The following is a 24,571-nucleotide window of genomic DNA, read 5'->3' as shown; positions in this document are numbered from 1 at the left end:
GTGGGGAGATGTCCTAGTGGCCAAGCAGACCTTCTGGCACCTTGCAAAATGACATCCAATAGGAAGCTACTATCAGTCAATACTTTAAATTGAGGACTAGCAAACTTTTTCTACAAAGGGCCAAACTGTAACTATATTAGGATTGCAGGCCAAAAGGACTCTATTGCTATTCAACTCTGTGGACCCACTTAGCTGGAAAGCAGCCTGTCAAAAACAATATGTAAATGAGTGGGTATGGCTGTGTTCCAATCAAACTTTACTTGAACATTTCAGTAACTCCTCCTTTAAATGCTTACAGGACATTTTAAAGTTATCTGGGAGTCTACCTTAGAAATTTAAAAAAAAAAAAAAAAATGGAATCCTGATTTCACCAGCAGATAAAATTCACCTAGTTTGATTTGTTTTTTTACAGTAGCACAAACAAATCAGCTTATAATCTAAGTTGTTAGACAATGCTTACAAATATCTTGAGGATACTTTGTGTGTTCAAGTGTGTGAAACCCAAGAAAAAAACAGACAACATTTTCCCACTTCAAAAGAATATAAACTCCTATTTTTTCTGGCTCGTGGTACAATAACGAAATTAGAATCTGTGTGCCAACTATTTTGTCTTCTCTGGCATTAACTTGTAGCACCAGCAGCTGCCACACAGATGCTCACACAGTCACCTAAATTATGCTCACTTAGGCGAACGGAGACATCCAAAGAAAGCAAGCACTTAATCATTATTCCCATTTCACCTCCCAGTTACAGTAGTCACTTTATAAGCACTGGAGATTCTCCGGGTCTATTGTTTTTAAAAACTTCTTATATTTCTTTGCCAAAAAAAAAAAATGTTTTGGCTTGGAATCATCTGGATTTTCAAAAGGCAGAGACAGTTTCATATGACTTAATTCTGATTTTTACAATGTTCACATCTTCTTGGAAGCAGAAGCTATATTTTATTTCATATAAAAATGCTTGTGTTTTACAAGCATTCTGCTATAAAGTAATCTAATTCTAAAACAGACACTTGTATTCTAAGCGGGTCCTCTCATCTCCATGAAGCACTTGCTTCTACACTATAATTAGCTTTAGGTTTTCATGCCAATCTTCTCAAAATTGGTAGTGAAAATGCGCTACTGCTTTTGACACTAGATTATTATCCAGAGCTCTAACAGGATCTCCATAAATGCTGGATGGATTAGAAAATATGTTCTCCCATCTTTACTCCTTGAAAATCATTCCCACATATTTAGGGTATAGTGTAAAAAGTTTAAGTTTTAAAGTTCACCAAACAAAGATCCATGCTCTGAGCTGCAAATTCCTCACATGTGACACGCTGAAGGCAATACCACTCACCTTTCAAGAATTTAGTAGGAATTCACTAACAGTGGACACAAGCTCTCCTGCAAAGGCCATTTGGTCTATCAGAGGCATCTTCTTTGAATGCCTTGAATAAGGTAATACTCAAGGACTCCTGATGCCTTGCAGAGATTAGGTACCCAATAATTGTGGAATAGACAAAGTAACCCGAAGGTGTCCATGGGGCAAGGGTGACTGTTGGATCTCACAGAGATCCAAGACTCATAGGATGCTGGAGGTCATTTTGGTCTAAGGTCCTGCTGCACCAGTGAGAAAACAAGCTCAGAACTAACCAGAGGCAGAAGACCATCCCGAGTGGCACCTACTGGGTGATTAGGAATTCGAAGTCTGAGAAGCAAAAGTTAGGCTAGTCAGGAGTTAACAGGGAAACCATTGGCACAGCTTCTGTGCTTGGTCCTTCAGAGGAAAAAAAAAAATGCAATTTTTCGACCCCAAAATCTTAAGCAAGCACTTTAAAACTTTGTGTTTTAGAGGCCTTGGCTAGAGGCACAGATTGCCTGGAGCCATGCAGCACCTCCATTGGGCCTCCTAGTCAGTCAAGACACTCAAGAGTCAACATCCTGTCCGCAGTGTCTGCCAGACCCTGTGCAAATTTATACCTCCAAGAAGAGGCACTGGCACTCGGTTTCAAACAAACCACAGATATTCAGAGTGAATGGTGAATGGGATGGAAGTGAAGCCGATACCCCTCCTCCCATGATAAAAAGCTTTCGTTTCTGTTTCAGGGTTGTTAACAACAGAGAAAAATACAAAACTGTGAAAACTGTTCTTGACAAACAGACATCAGTCTAGAAAAGAGCACAGTTGCCCTTGTTCGGTCATTAGACTAGGATGTGACCAAAAGCAAAGACAGCCAAAGAAATAAAACAAGTTCAAGACTCACATCAGATGTCATGAACAAATACAGTCTCCTCAGCATTCGTCTAGAATGCCGTGATAGCACATTAGCATGCATCCAACTTAAACAATGGGGACCAATCAGCACAGGCAATATCCTCTGGGAAGAAGCAACCTCTCTGTGGTTTAAAGCCACCACCCAGTTTAAAGAGACCTACAGGTTGATTCAATACACAAGTCACGTTTACACTCTTCAGGGTGTGAGAGAGACTGAGCTAACAGTTCATTCTCCCACTTGCAGTTCATCGCTTACCCGAAGGCCAAGAATTCTTTGAAGGACAAATCATAAAAATATTAAATAACGCTTAGAATAACAGGACTTTATTGTTCAGCTCTCCAGGCTTGCTTAACTCCTCCTGGACTATTAAAATAATGCCCATAGACTGCTCTGTGTTCCTCAAGTAAGGTGTTATGTAAATAAAAATTAATATCAAATCTATTACTTCACCAGGCTGCCCCAGTCCTGGAAAACCCTCCAAGAAGGAAACTCAGATGAGATCACTAGTACTGATGTGGACAGTTCCACAGGTAAGAATCCAGAGTAACCTTTCACTCCATCTCTTGAGTTACTGAGGCAGGAGTAACTAAAGAAAGAGACAGAGAGAGCAACAATTGCTACACCAATGATAGAAATCTAAGTCTAAGATCAAGGAAAAGCATAAGTCATTATGGCTTGGAAACCTTGCCATCTTTACAAAACACATTTTTCCCCTAATGGCCAATCATATTTTTTAAAATTAAAACCATTTTTAATTAAAGATGCTAAAGAGAATAACTGAATAAGCAACAGGAAATAGCAGTTTCTCATGTACTTTTGAAAAGAAAAACAGAAAATTCTTTGCTACTAAAATTTCACAATATATTATGCAAGAATCATCTTGACACATGATGGAAACTTCTAACTTTATAGATAAAATCTGGGTAAGATATTTAATTTTTGAAAGACACTCAGTGGGACAGCCTGGTGTGGTTCTGGGGCCACTAAAACTGAGGTGTGTGCCCTGTTGCTGCCTCTGGTTACTGGAATGCCTTCAGCAAGTGCTGTCGCCTCTGTCCCTGGACTGCAGTCCAGAGTTTGTCCTGAACTTTTCTGGGTGTTCCACATCCCTAAACTGAAGAAATATGCCTGGACAGTTGAATCCCTTCAGGGTCTATGATGTTAAAAAAAAAAAAAAAAACATTTTATAAAAAGGACAGACCATAAGAATGTCAAAAAGCCATGGATTTGTTTTCCTTGTTCTCCACTTTTATTACCAACTGTATTTTCTTTTCCCAATCACTGGTCCCAGAGTCATACCAGGCTGTTTCTGGTGTCTGTTCCAGGTGTCTCTGTTCCAGGCTGTTCCAGGTGTCTCTTTCAAAATGACTTTTAAAACTCACCTGGTCTAGAACATATCTGGAAATCCCTCATCTAGAACACATCTGGAAATCCCTCCTCTGCTCCTAATTCTGAATATTAAGAGAACCTACCAGTGTTGCCCCATCCAGAACGGATAGTAGTATTTGAAATGCTGTGACTGAGAGTTGAAGAAACACATCCTCCAAGAAGAAAGGTCGTGAATCCGTTCACAAAAAGAGGAAAAAAGAAAGGAGTAGCGAGAGCTCAATGTACCCAATCTCCCAATTCTGAATTGAGAATGTAATCCACAGCCACAGTCTAGAATCCTGACAATCATGGGAGCCACACTTGGTGAGGGTTCAATGAATTTGCCCTGGGTTTTTGGGAACTGGGGAGAGTGAAAGGCATCACGGTTCAAGATGTTACTCTAAGAGTGTGTCTCCCAAGGGGGAAACCATTTAAAAGATACATTTTTTCAGAAATGAAAAATAGCTACCTCCCTCAAAGATTCTATGCCAGTCTTTGCAGCAGCACAGCTTTAAATTCCACACCATGGCCATGTGGCTGGAGGACCCAGATGTGCAGACGTGCAACTGACAAGAAGACTGACTTCACTGCTCTCTGTAAACAGAACAAGGAGCAGAGCAATCAACACACTTACCTGTCTTCCATCTCTACTATGCATGCAATCTGCCTAGTTTGCAAAGGCTCTTTACAACAACAGTGGATTACATATGCTTCACTTGACTCAAATTTTCTGTCCCTTAATTTTGGAACCACAGTTAGGTTTTATTTATCCCCACATTTGTTGTTTTTCAAAGAGCAAGTAAATGCAGGCATTTGACCATTTCTATAAATAACACCTATCTGTATGTGGAGAAGCAAGCTTGACTAAATGATAGATATCTGCTGGACTATTTGTTTACCAAGGAACACATTTGATGGCTTACTCATATGCTAAACAGGGGGCCATTCTTCTCAAGGATCCCAAATTATCTCTACCACACACTTTGAAAATTAGAATCCTATATATTTGTTATGACAAATTATTTCCAACAAAATCTAACTCCCTGAAAGGAAAGTAAGACCCTTTCCTACCTAGGTCCAACCTAACCTTGCCTCCCACCATATCTCCATGTAAAGCCAGGGCCTGAGCCAGGCCACATCGTCCACATGTCCCCACTCAGACACCTCACTCATGTAGTTTCCTTTCCCTATAAACCTTTTCCTCTTCCTTCCCACATTACATCCTTTTGACTCAACTAAAATACTCCTTCCCTCCATGATTTTCACTGACCTAGGCACAACCAAAAGTTTCAACCCTCCATTTTCTCTTGACTCTTTGCAGACACTTTTATGGATATTTCTCCACTTTTCCCACCTTCCTTTGGCCTCAGTCAGGCCAAAGAAAACAGTCTGTATTCTTATCCTCCTTTTCTGTCTATAACAAATGTCCCACCTGGTGATTCTCTTTTTAGGACTGGAAGAGAGAATGTGGTAAGAGGGGAGTGTCATGGGAATGGAATAAAGGGGTTGGAAATGAAGAGGCCTGGTATGAACTGAGGCTGAGAATCCACGGGAAGACGGACAATGGGAAGGGAAAGCAACAGGAAGGGCAGACAATAGGAAGGGCAGAGAAATGACTTTTACTCAAACAACTAATAGCTGGAAGTCACAAAACTTTAAAGGAGTTGAATGCCTCAGGCTTCTACCACCTTTGTAAAGAGGGCTTGGGAATTTTCTTCGGACACCAAGGCAGACATAGTGAAGGAAATGACTTATTACACTTCTCGAAATTTAAATTCTGCTTAAGAGAAAAAAAAAAAAAGAGTCAAAAGACAAGGCAGAGAAGAAAACCAAAACCTCCTGGGCCCTGAACACACATTCTGAGTCACTGGAGCTGCCAGGCCAGAAGTAGATATCTTGATGTGCCTCTAAGGGATCCCAATTCTTTCATGCAAGCAATAAAAATCCAGAGCAAACAAAAATAAAATTATAACTTGAATGCATTATATTTTAAGAATCACCAAAGAAGTCAAAGATATGAACATTTTTGCAATGTACTTGAGGCCAAAACAACTCTCAGGTTTGATGGATTCAATGGAGACAAAAATCTGTTGAGGCAGTTATATAGAAAATTGGCATTTTAAAATCTCTAAATTAATTTAGAATTAGAGTATCAGGGAATCCAAGCTTGCAGAATACTGATTCTGTCATTTACTTCATTTTTTTTTTTTTTTTTCCCAGTACAAACTTCTCTCTGGCTCAGTTTTAAATGACTGCATCCAATGGCCCCAACTACTCCCCCCACGGGACTACTGCCAAACTCAATAGAGCTCATCATTAGGAAAGATTTCAGCCTCAATATCCTTTTCTCAAAATCATATATATCTAGCTATGCTCCAGTATTATGTGATAAATAAAACCGAAAAACGATCAGTTGCCAATAAACAAATTACTGATGTATAATTGTACACTGTAAATTTTCTAGCTGTCAGCTAATTCTTTTTAGGTTGACCATTTTCAGCTTCCTCATTTCCTTTGACTTTCATTAAAAGAGTGCCTCTTCTGTTAAACACTGTGATGGTTTTAAAATATGTCCACAAATTCCCTGATACTTCTCTCTTTAAGAGGTGAAATCTAAAAGTCTAATCTCCCCTTGGACACAGGCTGGTTTTTGTGAATCTTGTCTAAGAACAAACCAGACATGGTGGCTAATGCCTATAATCCCTGCACTTTGGGAGGCTGAGGCGGGAGGATTGCTTGAGTTCAGGAGATCGAGACTAACACTGGCAACATAGCAAGACCCTGTTTCTAAAAAATAAATAAATAACAGAATAAAAATGGAATGATGCTTTGCAACTTCAGAGACTACATCATAGAAGACACTGTGGCTTCTGTCTTGGTCTGTCTCTGTCGGATCACTCACTCTGGGGGAAGCCAACTCCTGAGCTATGAGAATAGTCAAGAAGTCTAAGGTGAGACTCACTCATGGGGCAAAGAACTGAAGTCTCCTGCCAACAGTCACATGAGTGAACCACCTTGAAAGTATCTTCTAGGCCCAGTCAAGCCTTCAGATAACTGCAGCTCTTACTAATATCCTGGCTGGAATTTCATGAAAGAAACTGAGCCAGAACCAACCAACTGAGGTCCCTCTAAATTCCTGAACCATAGAAACTCTTAAGGTAATGTTTATGGCTTTAAACCACTACAGTTTGGATTAATTTTTATGCAACAATTGATAACTAACATAAACATACACACACACAAAACACGTTCCTCTTCCCTTCTGCTTTTCTTTTTGCCCAGATTCTGAGAACAAGAGAAATTATGGACCTTTCTAAACGCATAAAGGCACTGTCTACATGAATGGCAGACTTGAGAAACAAGGACTGAGTACCTACTAGGCTACAGAGAGCAAATACACACGACAATCATGTAAGCTGCAATCACACTCATTTTGCCAACAAGGAAACCACAGAGATGTTCATCAGAAGCTTGACCATGGTTGTTCTGTCAGGAAACAGTGAAGTTGGGATTTTAATGCAAGCCCTTGTTCTTTCTTTCCTCAATATACCCCAGTGCCTCTCCTATACTTGTAATGAGCATTACTACGAAAAATACATGACACTTAGGAAAGTGAATGCTATACGCTTGGGAAATTAGGATGAGGGAGAGAAACAAGCATAGATTGAGCACCTATGTTATGTGTTCTGCAGTATGCTAGATATCTTATATCAACTTCATCTCACTTCATTCTCACAACAGTCCTACAGAACAAGTCTTAAGATCTTTATCTGTAAGACAAAGAAACTGACAATAAGAAGTTCAAAGGGAAAGAATACAATAAAACCATCCACACGCTCTACCTTTTAGGATGTTGAATCCAGAGCGCATAAAAAGACACTCAGAATAATGCCATCCAACCTATCTACCTCACAAGACTGGGGCCAGGGCCATGTGAAATAATTTGTAGGGATATCATTTATAGACTGTGAAACTCTATGCAAAGCAAAGAAAAAATCCTTACACGTGGTCAGTTTTAACTGGAGCAACTGTTAGAAAAACTCAAACCAGTAGTGACACTTAAACCATGATATACTATAGAGCAAAATATATAACCACTTCTAAATCTAGGAAAATTTTCATCTTGGGATATTTGCTTTTAGAGCATAACTATTATTAAAGACTCTAGAATAATGCAAGATTCTACTGTGGACTTTGGTTCCACCGTCATTTCCAGATACCACCTGATAATTTGACTTTGTTTGACAGGGATCCTAATGAACGTCAACCAGCTGTAGGAACCCACTGATTAGAAAGGTTTACTCTGCATCTGAATAATTTTTTTTTTTTTTTTTGAGACGGAGTCTTGCTCTGTCTCCCTGGCTGGAGTGCAGTGGCACAATCTCGGCTCACTGCAACCTCCGCCTTCTGGGTTTAAGTGATTCTCCTCCCCCAGCCTGCCAAGTAGCTGGGATTACAGACATGCACCACCATGCCCGGCTAATTTTTGTATTTTTAGTAGAGATGGGGGTTTCACCATGTCAGCCAGGCTGGTCTCAAACTCCTGACCTCAAGTGATCCACCTGCCTTAGCCTCCTTTGGGATTACAGGCATGAGCCACTGTGCCTGGCCGCATTTGAGTAATTTTTGTTAAGCTGAACAACTCTTGTTAGCAGCTCTATAGTTACATAACAAATTTTTTAAACATGTTATTGTGTTAAAAGTCTTACATATAATACAATTTTAAAATATTTAAAATATAGTCACATTTTGACTTTGCACTCGCCTACAGATAACTTATACAAAGGGCTAAAGTGTCACTTTTTTTCAATGAATAAGATTGATTTCTGTAATTTTAAACTCATTTTTTGGTTCCTAACTTAAGGAATACATTTTAAGTAGTTGTCAAGTAATATGCAAGTATTATAATGTAACATATTTAATTAATGCACATAAAGTGCTTAGTACCATGGTTGGCATGCAGAAAATGCTAAATAGATGAGGAGGAGGAGGGTGGAACTTACCTCGTGTCTTTGCTGAGACAAAGGAGCCTATGTCCAAATTTCCTAACTACCTGATCTTTGATAACAATAATTCAATTTACAATATCTTCAGTACATTTGTTTGTATTTTCTTGCTTAGAGTATATGTTCTTAAGGTATATTAAGGTGTGGTTTGGAAACTGGGATCTCTGACAAGAAACAACATGAATCACTTTCTCCATTAATATTCTTTGAAAAACCCCTTCAAAGAGAGGCATCTAATTTTGCTAGATTTCCATGTTCAAGACATGGCAGAGCATGCCTGTTATGTACTTACACAGATACCGCACTGCGGTTGCCAGAAAACCCATACCAAAAAAAAAGATGAATGAACAGAAGGCATGATGGGATCCCAGGAATCTTACTGAAAAGGTTTCCCAATCCACATTCACTAACTGAAGCTAGACATTCTCCATTCCACGTGGGAAAGAATCCCCCAGACCTGAGAAGGCTTCTGTTAAAAATTCCAATGGAAGCTGAGACATGAATATGGCAATACCATCAAGGTCCTAGTAACCCACAGGCCAGGCAGAACAATTCTCCAAGTGTTGCAGAGGTCTCAGGGAACTGATGGAACTGACCCACCCACTCCTCTTTCCATGTGCCAAGCTTGCTTAGAAGTGAATGTGGATAGGACTAAGAGCTATAAAGGGAATGAGGAAAAGCTGAGCAGCTGGGTTTTCCCTCTCTAGAAGTCAAGCTTTGGTGCTGTGCATAATCAGGACATGCAGCTGTTACACAGCAGAGTAGAAATAGAACTTGTATTAGCTGAGGTCTCTTGCCTACAAAACAACAAGAGGGTGCACATTATCTCGAGCAACAGGATGTTCAAGTGCGATTGGGTACAGCAAGAGGGAGACAGAAGTCTCAAGAGAACCCGGAACCCAGAACCAGCTGGCCATGTAAGCCAAACCTCATGGAGGCTAAGACACAGCTGAGTAACTGAAAAGATGTTCAGAATCCACAGCACTGGTAGCAACCCCATTATATGCTGCCCATGCCCACCTCCCTTCAGAAATGCTGTTGAACTTCATTCTTGTACCCAACATTAACATGGTAGGATTGGCTACTTCCCTAGCTACTTCTGCTTCTTTTCGGTATTATATTTCCGTTCCAGTTACTTACTGTTCAATTCTAACTTACAAATTCCTTAAGAGAGATTCTGATTAATCTAATTTCATCAACATCATTCCTGTTTGGGAAAGTGCCTCTGCCACGCCACCTTACAGGCAGCTGCCACCTCACATTGGCTTTACTTGAGTCAAGTGCCTACCTGTTTTCCAGTCTACTGTGGCCAGAAGGTGAGGTCACCCATAACATCGCTTTTACGGAAAGGCAGCCTATCTGATTACAATAGTTATCATCTGCTCTAAGACTAATGATTGATTTGTCCAGATTGTTTTAAAAAGTAAATATGCCCTGCTGAAATGGTAATTTCGGAAAAACAACAGATTTCAAGGGAATTGGCATGTCAGCAGACCGGATGCATATGCCTTTCTCATGGTAGATTCATGGTAGAAGAAGGAAGAGAGGAAACACGCAAATTCTCTTGAAGTTCCCACTCAGAACCCATAGACTCCTTCCACCCACACTCGATTGGTCAAAGCAAGTCACATGGTCAAGCCCGGCGTTAAAGGGACTAGCAAAATCCACGATCCCCACAGAAAGCCATGGCAAGATGGAGGGCGGGTGGTGGAAAAACTAGAAAGAACTATGCATATATTATACAATCTACTATGTTTATTATTTATTCTCGGATGATAATATTCTCGGAGAAAGTCAAATCAGTCAGAGAATCATTCTTAACAAGACTATATCCACCACCTTTACTCTCCTATAAAGACAAACTAAAGTGTATTTAAATATTCCTTCATTTTCATTAAATTTCCACAGTTACCAAAACCAAAACAAACAAAAACTCTTTGGACCAGAAAGCATGTACCTAACTGAATCACAAAAGGTCAGTACAGTATTTTTGACTGATGAATAAAGGAAAAAAATATAAATCAAAAGATTTTGTTTGGGGGAGGATTACACTGTAACCTTCTAAAGTAAAGCAGATGCATGCTCCAGCCAGCTCCTCCATGGAATGTAAGCTGAAAGCGTGGGAGGAAGAGCTCTTGGTTTCTGCTGGACCTCAGTCAAGCAGTTGCACTCATTAGATGCACCTGTAGCTATTAAGGGGGTGTTGGTTAAACAAGGAGCCCAGCTGCCGGGTGCCTGTGCTTCCAGGCCTTGTTAGGGAAGAGCACTCAATCCCACACAAGAAGCCCAGAGGCCATCAACACAGGCACGACCACCGCCCTCTCACCTGCTCTCCGGATGCTTTCCTTTCTCTCACCAAAGCTTTCTAAATCTGTTTATAGGATACAAGGACTTTCAAATAATTACGACGTTTTTCACAAAACACTGCGTATTTAAAATATTTTCATTCAATAAGAAAAAAAAAAAAGCTGGAACCTTGGAAAAGCAAACTTGTGAAGCGCAGTTAGGGCTACGAGAATTCTTCTTAATGGAGCTTCCTTTATGGATAATGTAAGAAACTAAAAAAAAAAAAAAAGACTTTACAAAATTTATTTCCACTGAAGAAAATCAGACTAATTAGAAAGTTTTCCAACAGAACTAAAAGAAAATGTATTTAAAAGTGGTCAGAAAGTGGATCTAATGAGAAATAACGATGATAATCACCAAAGTCAGCTCCATGCAAATTATATTTACTCAGGGAGAGATTTGGGGATTATTTTTCCCAACTTGCATACCATGCTAAGTATTAAGAAATTGTATGTAAGTCTGAGTAGTCAACCACGTACTAAAGAGGTTCTGTAGTCTTTTTTTTTTTTTTTTTTTTTTTTGAGACGGAGTCTCGCCCTGTCGCCCAGGCTGGAGTGCAGTGGCCGGATCTCAGCTCACTGCAAGCTCCACCTCCCAGGTTTACACCATTCTCCTGCCTCAGCCTCCCAAGTAGCTGGGACTATAGGCGCCTGCCACCTCGCCCGGCTAGTTTTTTGTATTTTTTAGTAGAGACGGGGTTTCATCATGTTAGCCAGGATGGTCTCGATCTCCTGACCTTGTGATCCGCCCGTCTCGGCCTCCCAAAGTGCTGGGATTACAGGCTTGAGCCACCGCGCCCGGCCCTGTAGTCTTTTAATAGCATAGTACTTTGCTTAATAAAGATGATATTTAATTGCAAAAAAAATTACTTTAAAAAACACACACAAAATACTGTTGGTGGGAGTATAAATTAGTTCAATCATTGTGGAAAGCAGTTTGGCAATTCCTCAAAGAGCTAAAAGCAGAACTACCATTCAACCCAGCAATCCCATTACTGGATATATACCCAGAGGAACAGAAATCATTCTACCTTAAAGACACATGCACGTGAATGAATGTTCATTGCAGCACTACTCACAATAGCAAAGACATGGAATCATCCTAAATGCTCATCAACAACAGACTGGATAAAGAAAATATGGTACGTATATGCCATGAAATACTATGCAGCCATAAAAAAGAATGAGATCATGTCTTCTGCAGAAACATGGATGGAGCTGGAGGCTATTATCCTTAGCAAACTATGCAGGAACATAAAACTGAATACCACATGTTCTCACTTGTAAGTGGGAGCTAAATGATAAGAACTTATGAACACAAAGAAGGGAACAGACCCTGGGGTCTACTTGAAGTGGAGGGTAAAAGGAGGGAAAAGGGCAGAAAAGATAACTATTATACTGGGCTTAATACCTGGGTGATGAAATAATCTGTACAACAAACCCCCGTGACGTGTGTTTACCTATGTAACACACTTTCACATGTACCTCTAAACCTAAAAGTTAAAAAAATACACACATATATACTTAATTGAATATATGTGTGTATATATACACACAGCCATCATACATATATACACGTACGTATTTCTTGGTTTAAAGTTTGCTTGTTAGAAGAATTAATATAACCATATTGCAATTACCTCTTAGGAAAGAAAGTTGTTCTCCAGTCATGTATTAACTTCTACCTCCTTTGTATGGGAACAAAAAGAAATTAGGGCAGCCTGAGTAGGGTTAATATTCAGGAGATATTAAAAAACAAACAATGCAGAACTAAAATCACAGAAAATAACACAAAGCCATTTTTAAGAAATGTCACATATAAAATATAAGAAAGGTATTTATAGGCCAGGCACAGTGCTCTCGCCTGTAATTCCAGCACTTTGGGAGGCTGAGGTGGGTGGATCACAAGGTCAGGAGATCGAGACCATCCTGGCTAACACGGTGAAACTGCGTCTCTACTAAAAATACAAAAAAATGAGCTGGGCGTGGTGGCGGGCGCCTATAGTCCCAGCTACTCTGGAGGCTGAGGCAGGAGAATGGCGTGAACCCAGGAGGCGGAGATTGCAGTGAGCCAAGATCTCGCCACTACACTCCAGCCTGCGAGACAGAGCAAGACTCCGTCAAGAAAGAAAGGAAAGGAAAGGGAAAGGGAAAGGGAAAGGAAAAGGAAAAGGAAAAGGAAAAGGAAAAGGAAAAGAAAAGAAAAGAAAAGAAAAGAGAAAAGAAAAGAAAAGAAAAGGTATTTATGGATCCTTACGTCAAAGTGGGGATGGACTTACTCCAATGCAGTCATTTTCAACATTAAGGGGACTCTTCTATAAGGAATCTAATTCATGAGAAGACAAAGCATTCTACTTTAAGTCCCTGGGAAACATCTCATAAGCAGTATTTTGCATGGGCCTATTTTATTTTGAATCAAAACTATAATTTCTATTCTAATAATGATTAATTTCCTCAAAACTCTTTCCCAATCCAGAAGTAAAATCAACTAAAACCCTCAATTTCTGGCAAAGATATCCTAAGGCTGAGGAGGCACCATCTCTTTTCTTTTTCTTTGCTTTAGTTTCCCCACATGCAAACAATAAATTCATTTGTATTACTTTTCCTTAGGGAAAAAAAATCAGTCTGACTCCAGAATATTCTGGAGCCATACAGTATTGATTTCTTACAATCAGTCTCAACACCCAGAAATGTCCTTGAACTTGCTTGTTTCTTATAAACTCTTGGGCCCTTGGAATTAAAACCTTTCTCTGGCAGTGAAGGCTGCTCATCGAGGAATTTAAACTACATGGTCCTTCACCCTAGAAAGTTTTTCTTCTTTGCTGTTTTCATATTGCTGGATGAGCTTCTTGGAAGTGTTTATAACCAATCCATATCTACTGTTTCACAGTTATCTTAAACTTCACGTGGCCTATCAGGGGGCAAAGAGAATAATCATGTTCGTACGGCTTCCCTGAACTGGGATGTTACCAAATAGCTCTCAGATATACCATCCTCCCCTCCACGCCCTAACCCAGGATAACATGCATAGCAAGACTGCTCATGAACTTTTCTTTGCAATAGATCACATCCTGTCCTTGAATGAAATCTGGATTCCCAAGGATAACAGCTCAGCAGAACCCTGTTCATCCACATTCACCAGAATGCCTTCTCAGGTGTCAGTCTGTACACAGTTATAATGTTGTTTTACTGTCTAGGCTTTCAGACCAAAGAATTTGCCATAAATCAGTGAAAAGTAGATGTCTTTCTTTCAGGAATCTTTAGTACTAACATCCACATGGTCATACAGCTGGGAAACTGGCTCAGGGTTCCTGATTCCCACACACAATTGTGTATGGGACAAGCAGCTTAAGGAACTCGCTGATTTTGCAAGGAAAAAAGCACAAAGCTTTATCATTATTCCTTCCTTAAAACAGTTTGTTTTCACACCTAATACTCCTCTTAAATGCTTAAGCAGTTTTTGTTGGTTTTCATCAGCTCTTGTAAGGTCATTTATGGCTGGTCCAACTTCCACTGCCTTTTAGTACCCACTGGGTTGGGGTAAGCCAATCCCAAAGACACTTTTTTTTTTTTTTTGCACACAAGTTAAAGGTAGTCTCCATGCAGGGAGGGCTTTCAATGCTGCAGAACGTGTTCTCTGGAAGTCTTCTCTCCCAAGGACCCACTTGGTCCATCTGGAAAGCTCTGCCCCATAAGGCTCCCAATCAATCGGTCAGGACCTGTCAGCAAGCATGTCTCAGAGGAGCAGAGTTGCCCACACCCTAGATTTCTCCTGCTGCTGCTTCTGTTCTCTCTTCACATGAGTGTGATTACCATCCATATCCTAAACTTCAACATCCACATTAAGGCTACAACAGTTCTCAGGACCAGACTCTTCCTCAACAGCATTTTCAAATGGCTCCTCCTCTGAAGATCTCCAGATTGCAATTCATCCCATGCATAAGAATGTTGCTCCAATTCCCCTTATCTATATTTACTATATTTGCCTTTATCCAGTTGCCACCCCAAGGATTTTCCCATCTTCTGCAGCATCTATCCCATAATGGGTGCTCTCAACTATACCAGGGACACCTCCCAGGAGCATTCGGTAACTGGCACTAGGCATCCAGAGCCTTTAAGCAATGTTCTTGCCCACCTCCCTGAAGTGGCTGGCATAGGCAGATCTGTCCATGTTAAATACTGCCTATCTCCTAACATTCAGCTTTGTTTTACCAAAGCAAAAATCTTGAATGTCTCCTCTAAGTCTCTGCCAAACCACTCTGCTCTCTCACTCAGGGCAACCAGGAAGACCCAGACAATCTTACTGGTAACCTCTTTGTGGTATCAGACTGCAACCATAAAGAATCCTCGCTCCAGACACATGAAGTTCCTTTTTCAAGGGGAGACAAAACCATTTATCATCAAACCCTGAGATGTTTTCATAACTTGCCATGCTTCTTAATGTCAGTCTGAACTGAAGCCTGAAGGCTAATGCTACAGGCAAGACATTCAACCATAGTATTAATAAAAATAAAAAGAAGAGGCCTTGTATGTCCAAAGCGTCCATACTTCTCTTAGTGTGGAACTATGGACTACGATCAGGCCAGAACTGGGATTCAGGAGTTCAGGCCACAAAGCTGCTGCTATGAGAACAACAGACTCTCTGCATCTGTCTCAGACCAGAGCTCAGGAGATCTGGGGAGCTGTTCTATCTTCAAATGGAGGTGCCAGATTTCAGTCAGCCCATGACTGATGGCTGGGAGTCAAGCTGCCCCAGCCTGTTGCAAAGACTGAGAGAGGGCAGCACAGACCAGAACTCAGGGTTAAGACATCTCCCGTGGTGCCAGCATGGGTGGGAATTACATTTTCTTCTGTCAGAAGTCACTTAATAGGGACCCTGTGTGTGCTTCTTCACGTCTATGGTTTCTTATTTAAACAAAAAAGGTTAGGTGTAACACTTTAAGTAAAAAGTGGGCTTGACCTCATTTTTCCTTTCCTTTTTTTTTTTTTTTTTTTTTTTTTTTGCAATTTAATGGTACTATGTGTTTGGAAATGCCAGTCATTTCTCTCTCTCTCTCCCCTACAATAGCACATCAGAGGACAACTAGGCAATTTAAGAGCCTGAGTTATATCTATTTAAAGATTTTTATGAAGTTACTGTATAAAACGTGACATCTGCCTTTCCTGAAATTATTGAACACTTTAAGTAAACAGTGGGCTTGTCCTCACTTTTCTTTTTTTTTCGTTTTTTGCAATTTAACAGTACTGTGTTTGCAAATGCCAGTCATTTCTCTCTGTCTCTCTTTCTCCCCCACGTTAGCACATCAGGAGATAAATTGGCAAATTTTTTAAGAGCCTGAGCTATATCTGTTTAAAGACCTTTAAGAAGTTACTGTTTAAAACATGACATCTGCCACTGCTAAAATTTTACATTTCTGCTTTGTTGAATTTAAATAACTAAAACTTTAGATGACTCTGAAATATAAGTATCCTATTTAAAACCTAAGCCCATCTTGAGAGAACAACAACTGGAATAAGCAATGAGAAATCCAATTTGGAGAAGTTCAAATTTCTAAATCATTCCAAATATTAAAGTGATGTAGTAGAAAAGGGACTAAAGAGGCAAATGCTTAAATTGGAGCTTCTCTAATCTTTTAGATCATCTTTGCACAGTCTGGAAACCAGTTGTCTAGGGAACCATGTCAGTTACATGGCCATTGCTGCTCATCCTAAAGATCTCCTTTATAAGTAGCTCTACAATCTATCTTAGTAAGTCCTTCGGTGTCTTATAACCATGATGATAAATACGTCCTTCCACCATAGACTGTACTTAAAATATTATTTGCTGGCTTTAATATCATAAAACATTCCATATCATTTTTACTACAACAGACCACAGTATGATGTAGACACTTACTATACCCTCAAGGACTTTTTCTAGCAGGTTGCGTCAAACTAATCTCATTTTGTGTGAGTTACTTGGGTTTGCTCCTGAACATGTGCTATTCTAATCTTGACTGACCATTTTTATAAGATGGCCTTCCAAATGTTATGTCATTTCCATTTTCTTCCTCTGGGTTAAAATATATATATATACACTATACTAAACACAATATAATTTGGTTTACATACTGAATTCTTTCCTACAAGTCACCAATGAAAACACTGTATAAAGCAGACCCCACCCCTACCCCATACCACCCTTAAGACTTCTGAGAGCTTATGAGCTCATTTCCTTGGAGCTGAAACTGAGTCTCATAACTACCTACTTGGCAATAATTTTTCATAAATATTTGTTATTTTAAATTGAGATGTGATTCACATGCCACAGAATTCACCCTTAAGTGTATAATTAAGTTTGTTGTTGCTTTTTTTTTTAGTATTTTCAGGTTGTACAACCAGCATGACAACCTAATTCCAGAACATTTTCACCACCCCAAAAGAAACCTCTTACCTATGAATAACTATTCCCTATTCCCACTCTCCCCTGTCCCTGGCAACCGCTAATCTTCTCTCTGTGTCTGTGGATTTGCCTACTCTGGACGTCTTATAGAAATGGACTCATATAGCATGTAGTCTGGATTCTTTCACTCAGCTTGTTTTCAAAGTTCATCCATGTTGTAGCATCTATCAATATCTTATTCCTTTTTATGGTTGAGTAATACTCCTACACTGTATAGAGATATATAGCTCAGATTGTTTATCCATTCATCAGCTGATGGACATTTGGGGTTGTTCCCACTCTCTTGGCTATTACAAGTAATGTTGCTATGAACATTCATGTGCAAGTTTTTGTGCGAACAGGTTTTCAGTTCTTTTGGATATATAGCTAGGTGTGGAATTGCTGGGTTATATAACTCTATATTTAACTTTTTTGAGAAACTCATGCAGTATCTTAATGTGATACTGTGTTGTGATATGGCTGGTACTGGTTCATCCCATAAAAATATTTCTACCAATACCAAAAAGTTTTCTATAAGCAACCAGGAGTAACATCCCATTCCTTTCCCAATTGCTGTGTGGCCTGTCATTCTAAAATTAAAAGAAACTAGACTTATCTAACACAAGCGGTTTCCTGGTAGTTCATGCTTTTCTGGGTGCCTTCAAACTAAGTGGAAACATATCTGAGAATTGTCATGCTCTGGAGGGTGGGTTGGTGGGGACACTGAGAATGAAGGACAGCTGCTAGAGGCACGGCCTCTTGGGCAGCTTTTGTCATGTTCCAGGCATCAATCAATCAGGTCCAATATCTAGATGTTTTCAGTGGAATGAAAGACTGTGAGTCTCTAGATCAAGAACTGGCAAACTATACCCATGAGCCAAATCCAGCCACCTGATCTCCTACAACCTGAGAGGTAAGAATGATATTTACATGTTTAATAGATACATTAAATAGCTATATAAATATCTACCTAAGATCCTCAATTTGCCTATTGTCTCACAAAGTCTAAAGTACCCCCTAAAAGTTTGCCAATCCCTGCTCTAGATGATACTGATGCAAATTAAATTATTTTAAGGCCAACAAATAAAGCAGAACACTAAAAGTTATTAATTTATCACTAGAAATATCCCTTACCGGCTGGGCATGGTGGCTCACGCCTGTAATCCCAACACCTTGGGAGGCCGAGGTGGGCGGATCACTTGAGGTCAGGAGTTCGAGACCAGCCAGGCCAACATGGTGAAACCCTGTCTCTACCAAAAATACAAAAACTAGCTGGGCAGTAGTGACGCACACCTGTAATCCCAGCTACTCGGGAGGATCAGGCAGGAGAATCGCTTGAGCCTGGGAGGCAGAGGTTGTGGTGAGCTGAGATTGTGCCACTGCACTCCATTATTCATAATAGCCAAGAGAGTGGGAACAACCCGAAATGTCCATCAACTGATGAATGGATAAACAAACTGAGATATGTATCTCTATACAATGTGGGAGTATTACTCAGCTGTAAAAAGGAATAAGATACTGATATATGCTATAACACGGATGAACTCTGAAAAGACGCTGGGAAAAAAAAAGATATCCTTTACCAATGACCAGAGAACACTCAGCACAGGATATCAAGTTACCTAGAAAGTGACTAAGAAGACTGGTAAATATACAGAATCAAATTAGGAAAAGCAGTGTGTACACATTGGACAGGGATGGTGAATTGTGTTACCAAAACTATGGCAAAATCCATAAAATAGTCATCCCTCCCAAAAGAAAGCACCTCACTAGCAACTTGGTTAGTTTCTATCTATAATGTTTTATCTGGAGAGTGCTACGCTTGACACATTACTGTATTTTACTTTACTTAATCCATCGCCTCCATCCTCATCTCTTTCCTGTTTATTCAAAACAATTGTTCTTTTTCTCTTACCAAGTGTCGAGAGCAAATCCTTATTCCCTTGGGCTTGTAGACTACTGCCTCCTCCTATTATGAGCTAAAAGTTGCACAGTGCTTAGAGCTCAAGGTATGCATTATTATTATTGCTCTTGTAATATATCAGTATTAAATATACCAACTGGTAATTACTGTAGACCCCCTTTTCAATCACTTTTAAAGGGAGAAGATAACACTTGTTGTTGCCAACCTAAATGTCTTCTCTAGTTCTAGTAGCTTCTCAAAAGTAATGGCAGTGGACTACTATGACATACCTCACTCCTTCAATTTCACTCCAAGATACATCATGCTCAAATGATCTTAGCATCTTCTCTTTTTCTAAAGAATCACAACTATCAGTTTCTGTTTGACCTTCAAATCTTTCAGCACAATAAGAAATTAATCTGTTTGCATTTGATCCCTTCTGTAAATATGAAAATGAAGATGCTAAAAGCTGCTTTTCCTCAGACTTCTCTGACGAACTTTTCCTTCCTTTCTGTTCCATGTAAGGCTTCCTTGGAGCCTCCTCTTTTACCCACCACAGAATGGGAGTATGCAGAGACAGAGTATGTTTAGGTCCTTCCTACTACTTGTACCTCCTTTCCAGTTTTAATCATCTTTTGTGGTTCTTACTCCATTTTGCTATTTCAGTATCCTTCATGGTCCTGCCAAATTACCTCTTTTAAAAACTTTCCAACTAGCCCTCCAGCTCTCGGTAGAGCTCTGGCCTCAGCAAAAATAGCCACATCTCCCTTCTGGCCTTTCCTACATGTTTAACTCTTTCAGTTAATTCCTGAGCTTTTTGAACAACAGCCATCTTTTAGGGGGTTTGAGCAGAGAACACTATCACTGTGATAATACATATTAGTCCACATTCTTTTACTAGCTCCCTACTGTGTAGAAAATATATTTAAACAGGATGAGTGGGAAAGTTATGGACAGAACAGATAAGAAACTTATCTTCACAGTCTTCTAAAATATAATTTCATCTTTCAGAACACAGTTCAACCAAGATTTGAGAGTTTGAAATACATATATACACATGAGTGTGGGAATACACACAGAGTGGGAATTTTCATTCCAATAACAAATTATAGAAAACAAATCAAAACCACAGTCTAGTCTCTAGTCTTAATGCCAGTGTTCTCTAACCATCTTTTCCTGATACCTCCAGATAATTCAGAATTCTCTTCTTTTATCAGTATGATCATAAACTTTAAAAACTCTCTTCCCGGATAGGTGCGGTGGCTCACGCCTGTAATCCCAGCACTTTGGGAGGCCAAGGCGAGCAGATCACAAGGTCAGGAGATCGAGACCATCCTGGCTAACACCATGAAACCCCATCTCTACTAAAAATACAAAATATTAGCCGGGCATGGTGGCGGGCGCCTGTAGTCCCAGCTACTTGGGAGGCTGAGGCAGAAGAATAGCGTGAACCCGGAAGGCGGAGCTTGCAGTGAGCCAAGATCACGCCACTGCACTCCAGCCTGGGCGACAGAGCAAGACTCCGCCTCAAAAAAAAAAAAAAAAAAAAAAAAAAAACACACCTCTCCTCCCATCACACTCTGATTTGGGAGCTGTTTTTAAAAAATTGTCATCTATATAAAACCCCAAGGAAATAAGAAGTACATCTTTTACTTAATTAATTTATTTAAATGAATTTTAATTTATTTATTTAAGGAGATAAATGACAGCTTACCCTCAGAAGCGTCCTTCACGAAAAAGATCCTGCCTGTCTAGTTAAGAAGCGTAATGATAAATAGGTCATCACAGGTAACTTTTATCAGAGGATTCAGAGCACAACTGCCATAAGCCTTCACACAAAAATTTATATTTAAGAAAAAGATGGTGCGTGACTGTAGTCCTAGCTACTTAGGAGGCTGAGATGGGAGTAGCCACTGGTCACTGAGCAGGACTTTCTCAAAAGACAAAAAGTGGATGTACAAACCTGCTGTTAGATACTCTTTCTGTTAAATGACCAATTCTGAGGGAAGAGTCAATCACTTTAGATTCAGTACAGAAACAGGGAGGTGGAGTGGGTGTAGGGAACCAAAGCCACAACGCATATGGACTTCACAAGTGCCAAACAGTAGTAAAAACTGTATCTCAACTCTTCATACTGTTCCCAGTGGTGAAAGATGGTCCTTTTCCACCTCACAACTGGCATTCTCTTTCACTACCTATGGTGCAGGCAATCAGTCAACATGTGACAGGGCAGGAAGCCGCTGGAACGAGAGTATGTGTCTAGCTCTCGCCTTTGGATGGGCTGCGCCTCACTCCAGAACGTTTTCTCCAGATGCTGCCAGCAGACGCTCTGTAATACCTAAACCACAAATCATCACATTCCCCACCCTCTGAGCCAGGCCTTGTCCTTGAGCTTCCCACATAGCGAGATATTAACCAAGCTGGCCACTGATACAATAGTGCTTTACAAATTCAGAGAAATCTGCCACGCCAGCTGCTTGATACACTAAAAACTAGGTGAGCTTTATAATGTAAAAATATCCACTGTAGGAGAACCTCAGAGAGCTATGCAGGACATTTCAGACGTTTCACAAGGCACGAGTCCTGGCTAGCTTACTAAAGAAAATATTTCATCAATGTAAACACGTCAGACATATGACTGGACCCAAAATTAGAGCAAATATGTTAGACATGAAGCCATCTTGCAGAAACAGAATGACAGGCAGGTCACTTCAGATTCATTTCCAAAATCCAGGAAAAACTGCTTTTCCTCAGAAGAAGGAAACCATGCTAAATTTCTGCTGTCTGGTTGTTTTAGGAACCAATGTGGATTTTTAGTGACTCTTGAATTTTGTCTACCGTGACACATGAAAGCCGTCTACACTGAACAAAGCGTTTCCAATCTCTGATACCATAACTTAGGAAAATGGTTGATAACACCATACTCACGCTGAAAAGGTGCCGCAACTTGATCCTGCACGTATCTTAAAGGGAAAGAACCTTCAGTGGACTGCTCTCCCGAAATCCCCTTCTGGGCTGGAAAGTACTTGGGCTTGAGCACATATTCCTGGGTCTGGCTATGGTGAATCATCACACTCTGGGAGGAAAGTGGAGTCACTCTGGGAAGAAACAAAACAAAGAGAAGGAATTAAATAATGGACTTTTTAAAGTCAGCTAATAAGGAAAGGATAAGAAATGAGTTAAATGTAGAAAGGAGCATCAATTCCAAGCAAGGCTCTTTTTTTTCCCTTCAAATACTGTCACTGACCACTCATGACATACAAGAAGGTAAATGACGGTTTACCCTCAGAAGCGTCCTTCACGAAAAAGATCCTGCCTGTCTAGTTAAGAAGTGTAATGATAAATAGGTCATCACAGGTAACTTTTATCAGAGGATTCAGAGCACAATTGCCATAAACCTTCACACAAAAACATGGCATTTATATTTAAGAAAAAGATGGTGCGTGACTGTGGTCCTAGCTACTCAGGAGGTTGAGATGGGATGATCACTTGAGCCCAGAAGTTTGAGACTGGAGTGAACTATGACTGCACCACTGCACTCCGGCCTGGACAACAGGGGTAAGACCCCATCTCTAAAAAGGAAAAAAAGACAAAGACGTTTACACAGACAGGTATATATTTAATAAGAGTGCAGCACTGGAAATGGGAAGGGGGAAAATAGGGAAGAAAGTACAGGAAGGGAATTATGCAAGAAATCCCCACCTTGATTAGTTAAGCAAAATCAATCATAAACAATTAAAGCCTGTATGATCCAGTGGGACCTTCTAACTCTGCCTACCACTAAAGGTTAGCTGGTTAATCTCTTTAAGCCTCAGTTACCTAATCTGTACTGTAGAATCTCTGCGACCCCGAGCTGAGAAAAACAGTGATTGTAAAAATCTGAACAAATGCAAACTAAAAGAATAATAATTTTAATTCCCTTTTGAAATATAAATTACGATGCCGCTTTAGGGAAACAATTTTTTATGCTGTGTCTTATAATGATATAAATCATACTATTTGAGTTAAATGTGTTATAATTATACTCTCATTATCTTTTTAATAGCACGAGTCAAGACTTCTGGGAACTTCTGAACATGATTACTATGTGCTCATCCTCCTGGTCCAACCCTTGTTTCCTGTGACAGTTCTCCTCTACCACATCTAATTCATATTTTAAAATAAGCCTCTGCCCAGATTCAGTTATTTCCTGAGGAAGAGGAATGAAAAATATAAAGAAGATATAACAACTAATTCCAGAATATGCAAAATTGCTACTGAAATGGTTAGGACAGTGCATTTTTGCAGCAAGCTGAGCCTTTAGAAAGGAACATGCTCTCTAATGCAATCTGACCCAAAACACTGACCATAAGGAGGGACTGACTATCTGCACAAGGGGAAGAAATGATGCCATGGCAGTTAGTGCAAAAGGCAAATTGTCAAGCCACCCAAAACACCACCATACAATGTCTCATATCAAAAGCAGCAAAAGAAACTTTAATAGTCTCACTCTATTGGATTCGTTCTCATTGGAGCTGGTGAATGAGCTATTCCATGGGACAAGGCATCCATGAGATAAAGGAACAGAAGAGGCTAGAATTAGGGTGCTTCCCTCTTAGTCAGTAATCTGGATCTACCCCTTAAAATCCTGTCGTTTCAGGAAAGCCTGGAAAATCTATTTTGGGCCTGGATTTTCCCAGATGCGGTACCATGCAAGGGCACTCCCTTTGTCACCAGACTAATGACTAAATTACTAAAAGCCTGAGGTTTAACATTGCGAACACTTTTGTTTTGATGATGTAAGTGTTGTTTTGAACATTAAGTGTGTTTGGTTGGGATAGAGCAGCAAGTGAAACAGCTGGACACATCTGGTAGTGACTGATAAGAACCACAAGTCTCTTCTATCAGCCTCTTGGAAACAGGAATCCTCCGCATCTCAGAAGTAACTTGCCCTCTGGCCATGCTGCCACCCTGTCACCATGCTCCTCTGACCCACTGAGAGATGTACAGGCTAGCTCCTATTCAGGAAAGGAAAACCCAGCTTTCCAGGAGACCTTGGGCTACTGCACCTAATTTGTGCCCCAACCACAGCCAGAAAGGTAAAAGTATGGGGTCCGCCTTCTACTTGAGGTTGTCTCTTGTCTCCCCTCTGAAGCAAGGAAGCAGAGGACAAGAAATGAGCTGAAAGCATACATGTGGACGGGCCCTTTTTCCCTGAATGTAACAGAAAGGTCATAAACAAACAAGGTAAAACCAAGCTGTACTAGGTCTAGAACTTAAGTAACAGCC

General features: G+C 40.1%; 1 protein-coding gene across 7 annotated transcripts in view; it reads right to left on the bottom strand.

Moving 5' to 3' along the window:
• The window catches only part of LTBP1 (latent transforming growth factor beta binding protein 1), a 444,991-nt gene that overhangs the window by 260,215 nt on the left and 160,205 nt on the right, over positions 1-24,571 (bottom strand). For all 7 annotated transcript variants that reach the window (XM_038006776.2, XM_038006775.2, XM_038006780.2 and 4 more), the window contains exon 4: positions 22,232-22,401. In XM_038006776.2, the coding sequence (XP_037862704.1) occupies positions 22,232-22,401 (170 nt within the window). The remainder of the gene's footprint in view (positions 1-22,231; positions 22,402-24,571) is intronic.

This window comes from Chlorocebus sabaeus, chromosome 14, assembly GCF_047675955.1.
Source record: "Chlorocebus sabaeus isolate Y175 chromosome 14, mChlSab1.0.hap1, whole genome shotgun sequence".
Taxonomy (NCBI): Eukaryota; Metazoa; Chordata; class Mammalia; order Primates; family Cercopithecidae; genus Chlorocebus; species Chlorocebus sabaeus.
Note: the sequence above shows the minus strand (reverse complement) of the source record. Positions and strands in the feature narration are given on the sequence as shown.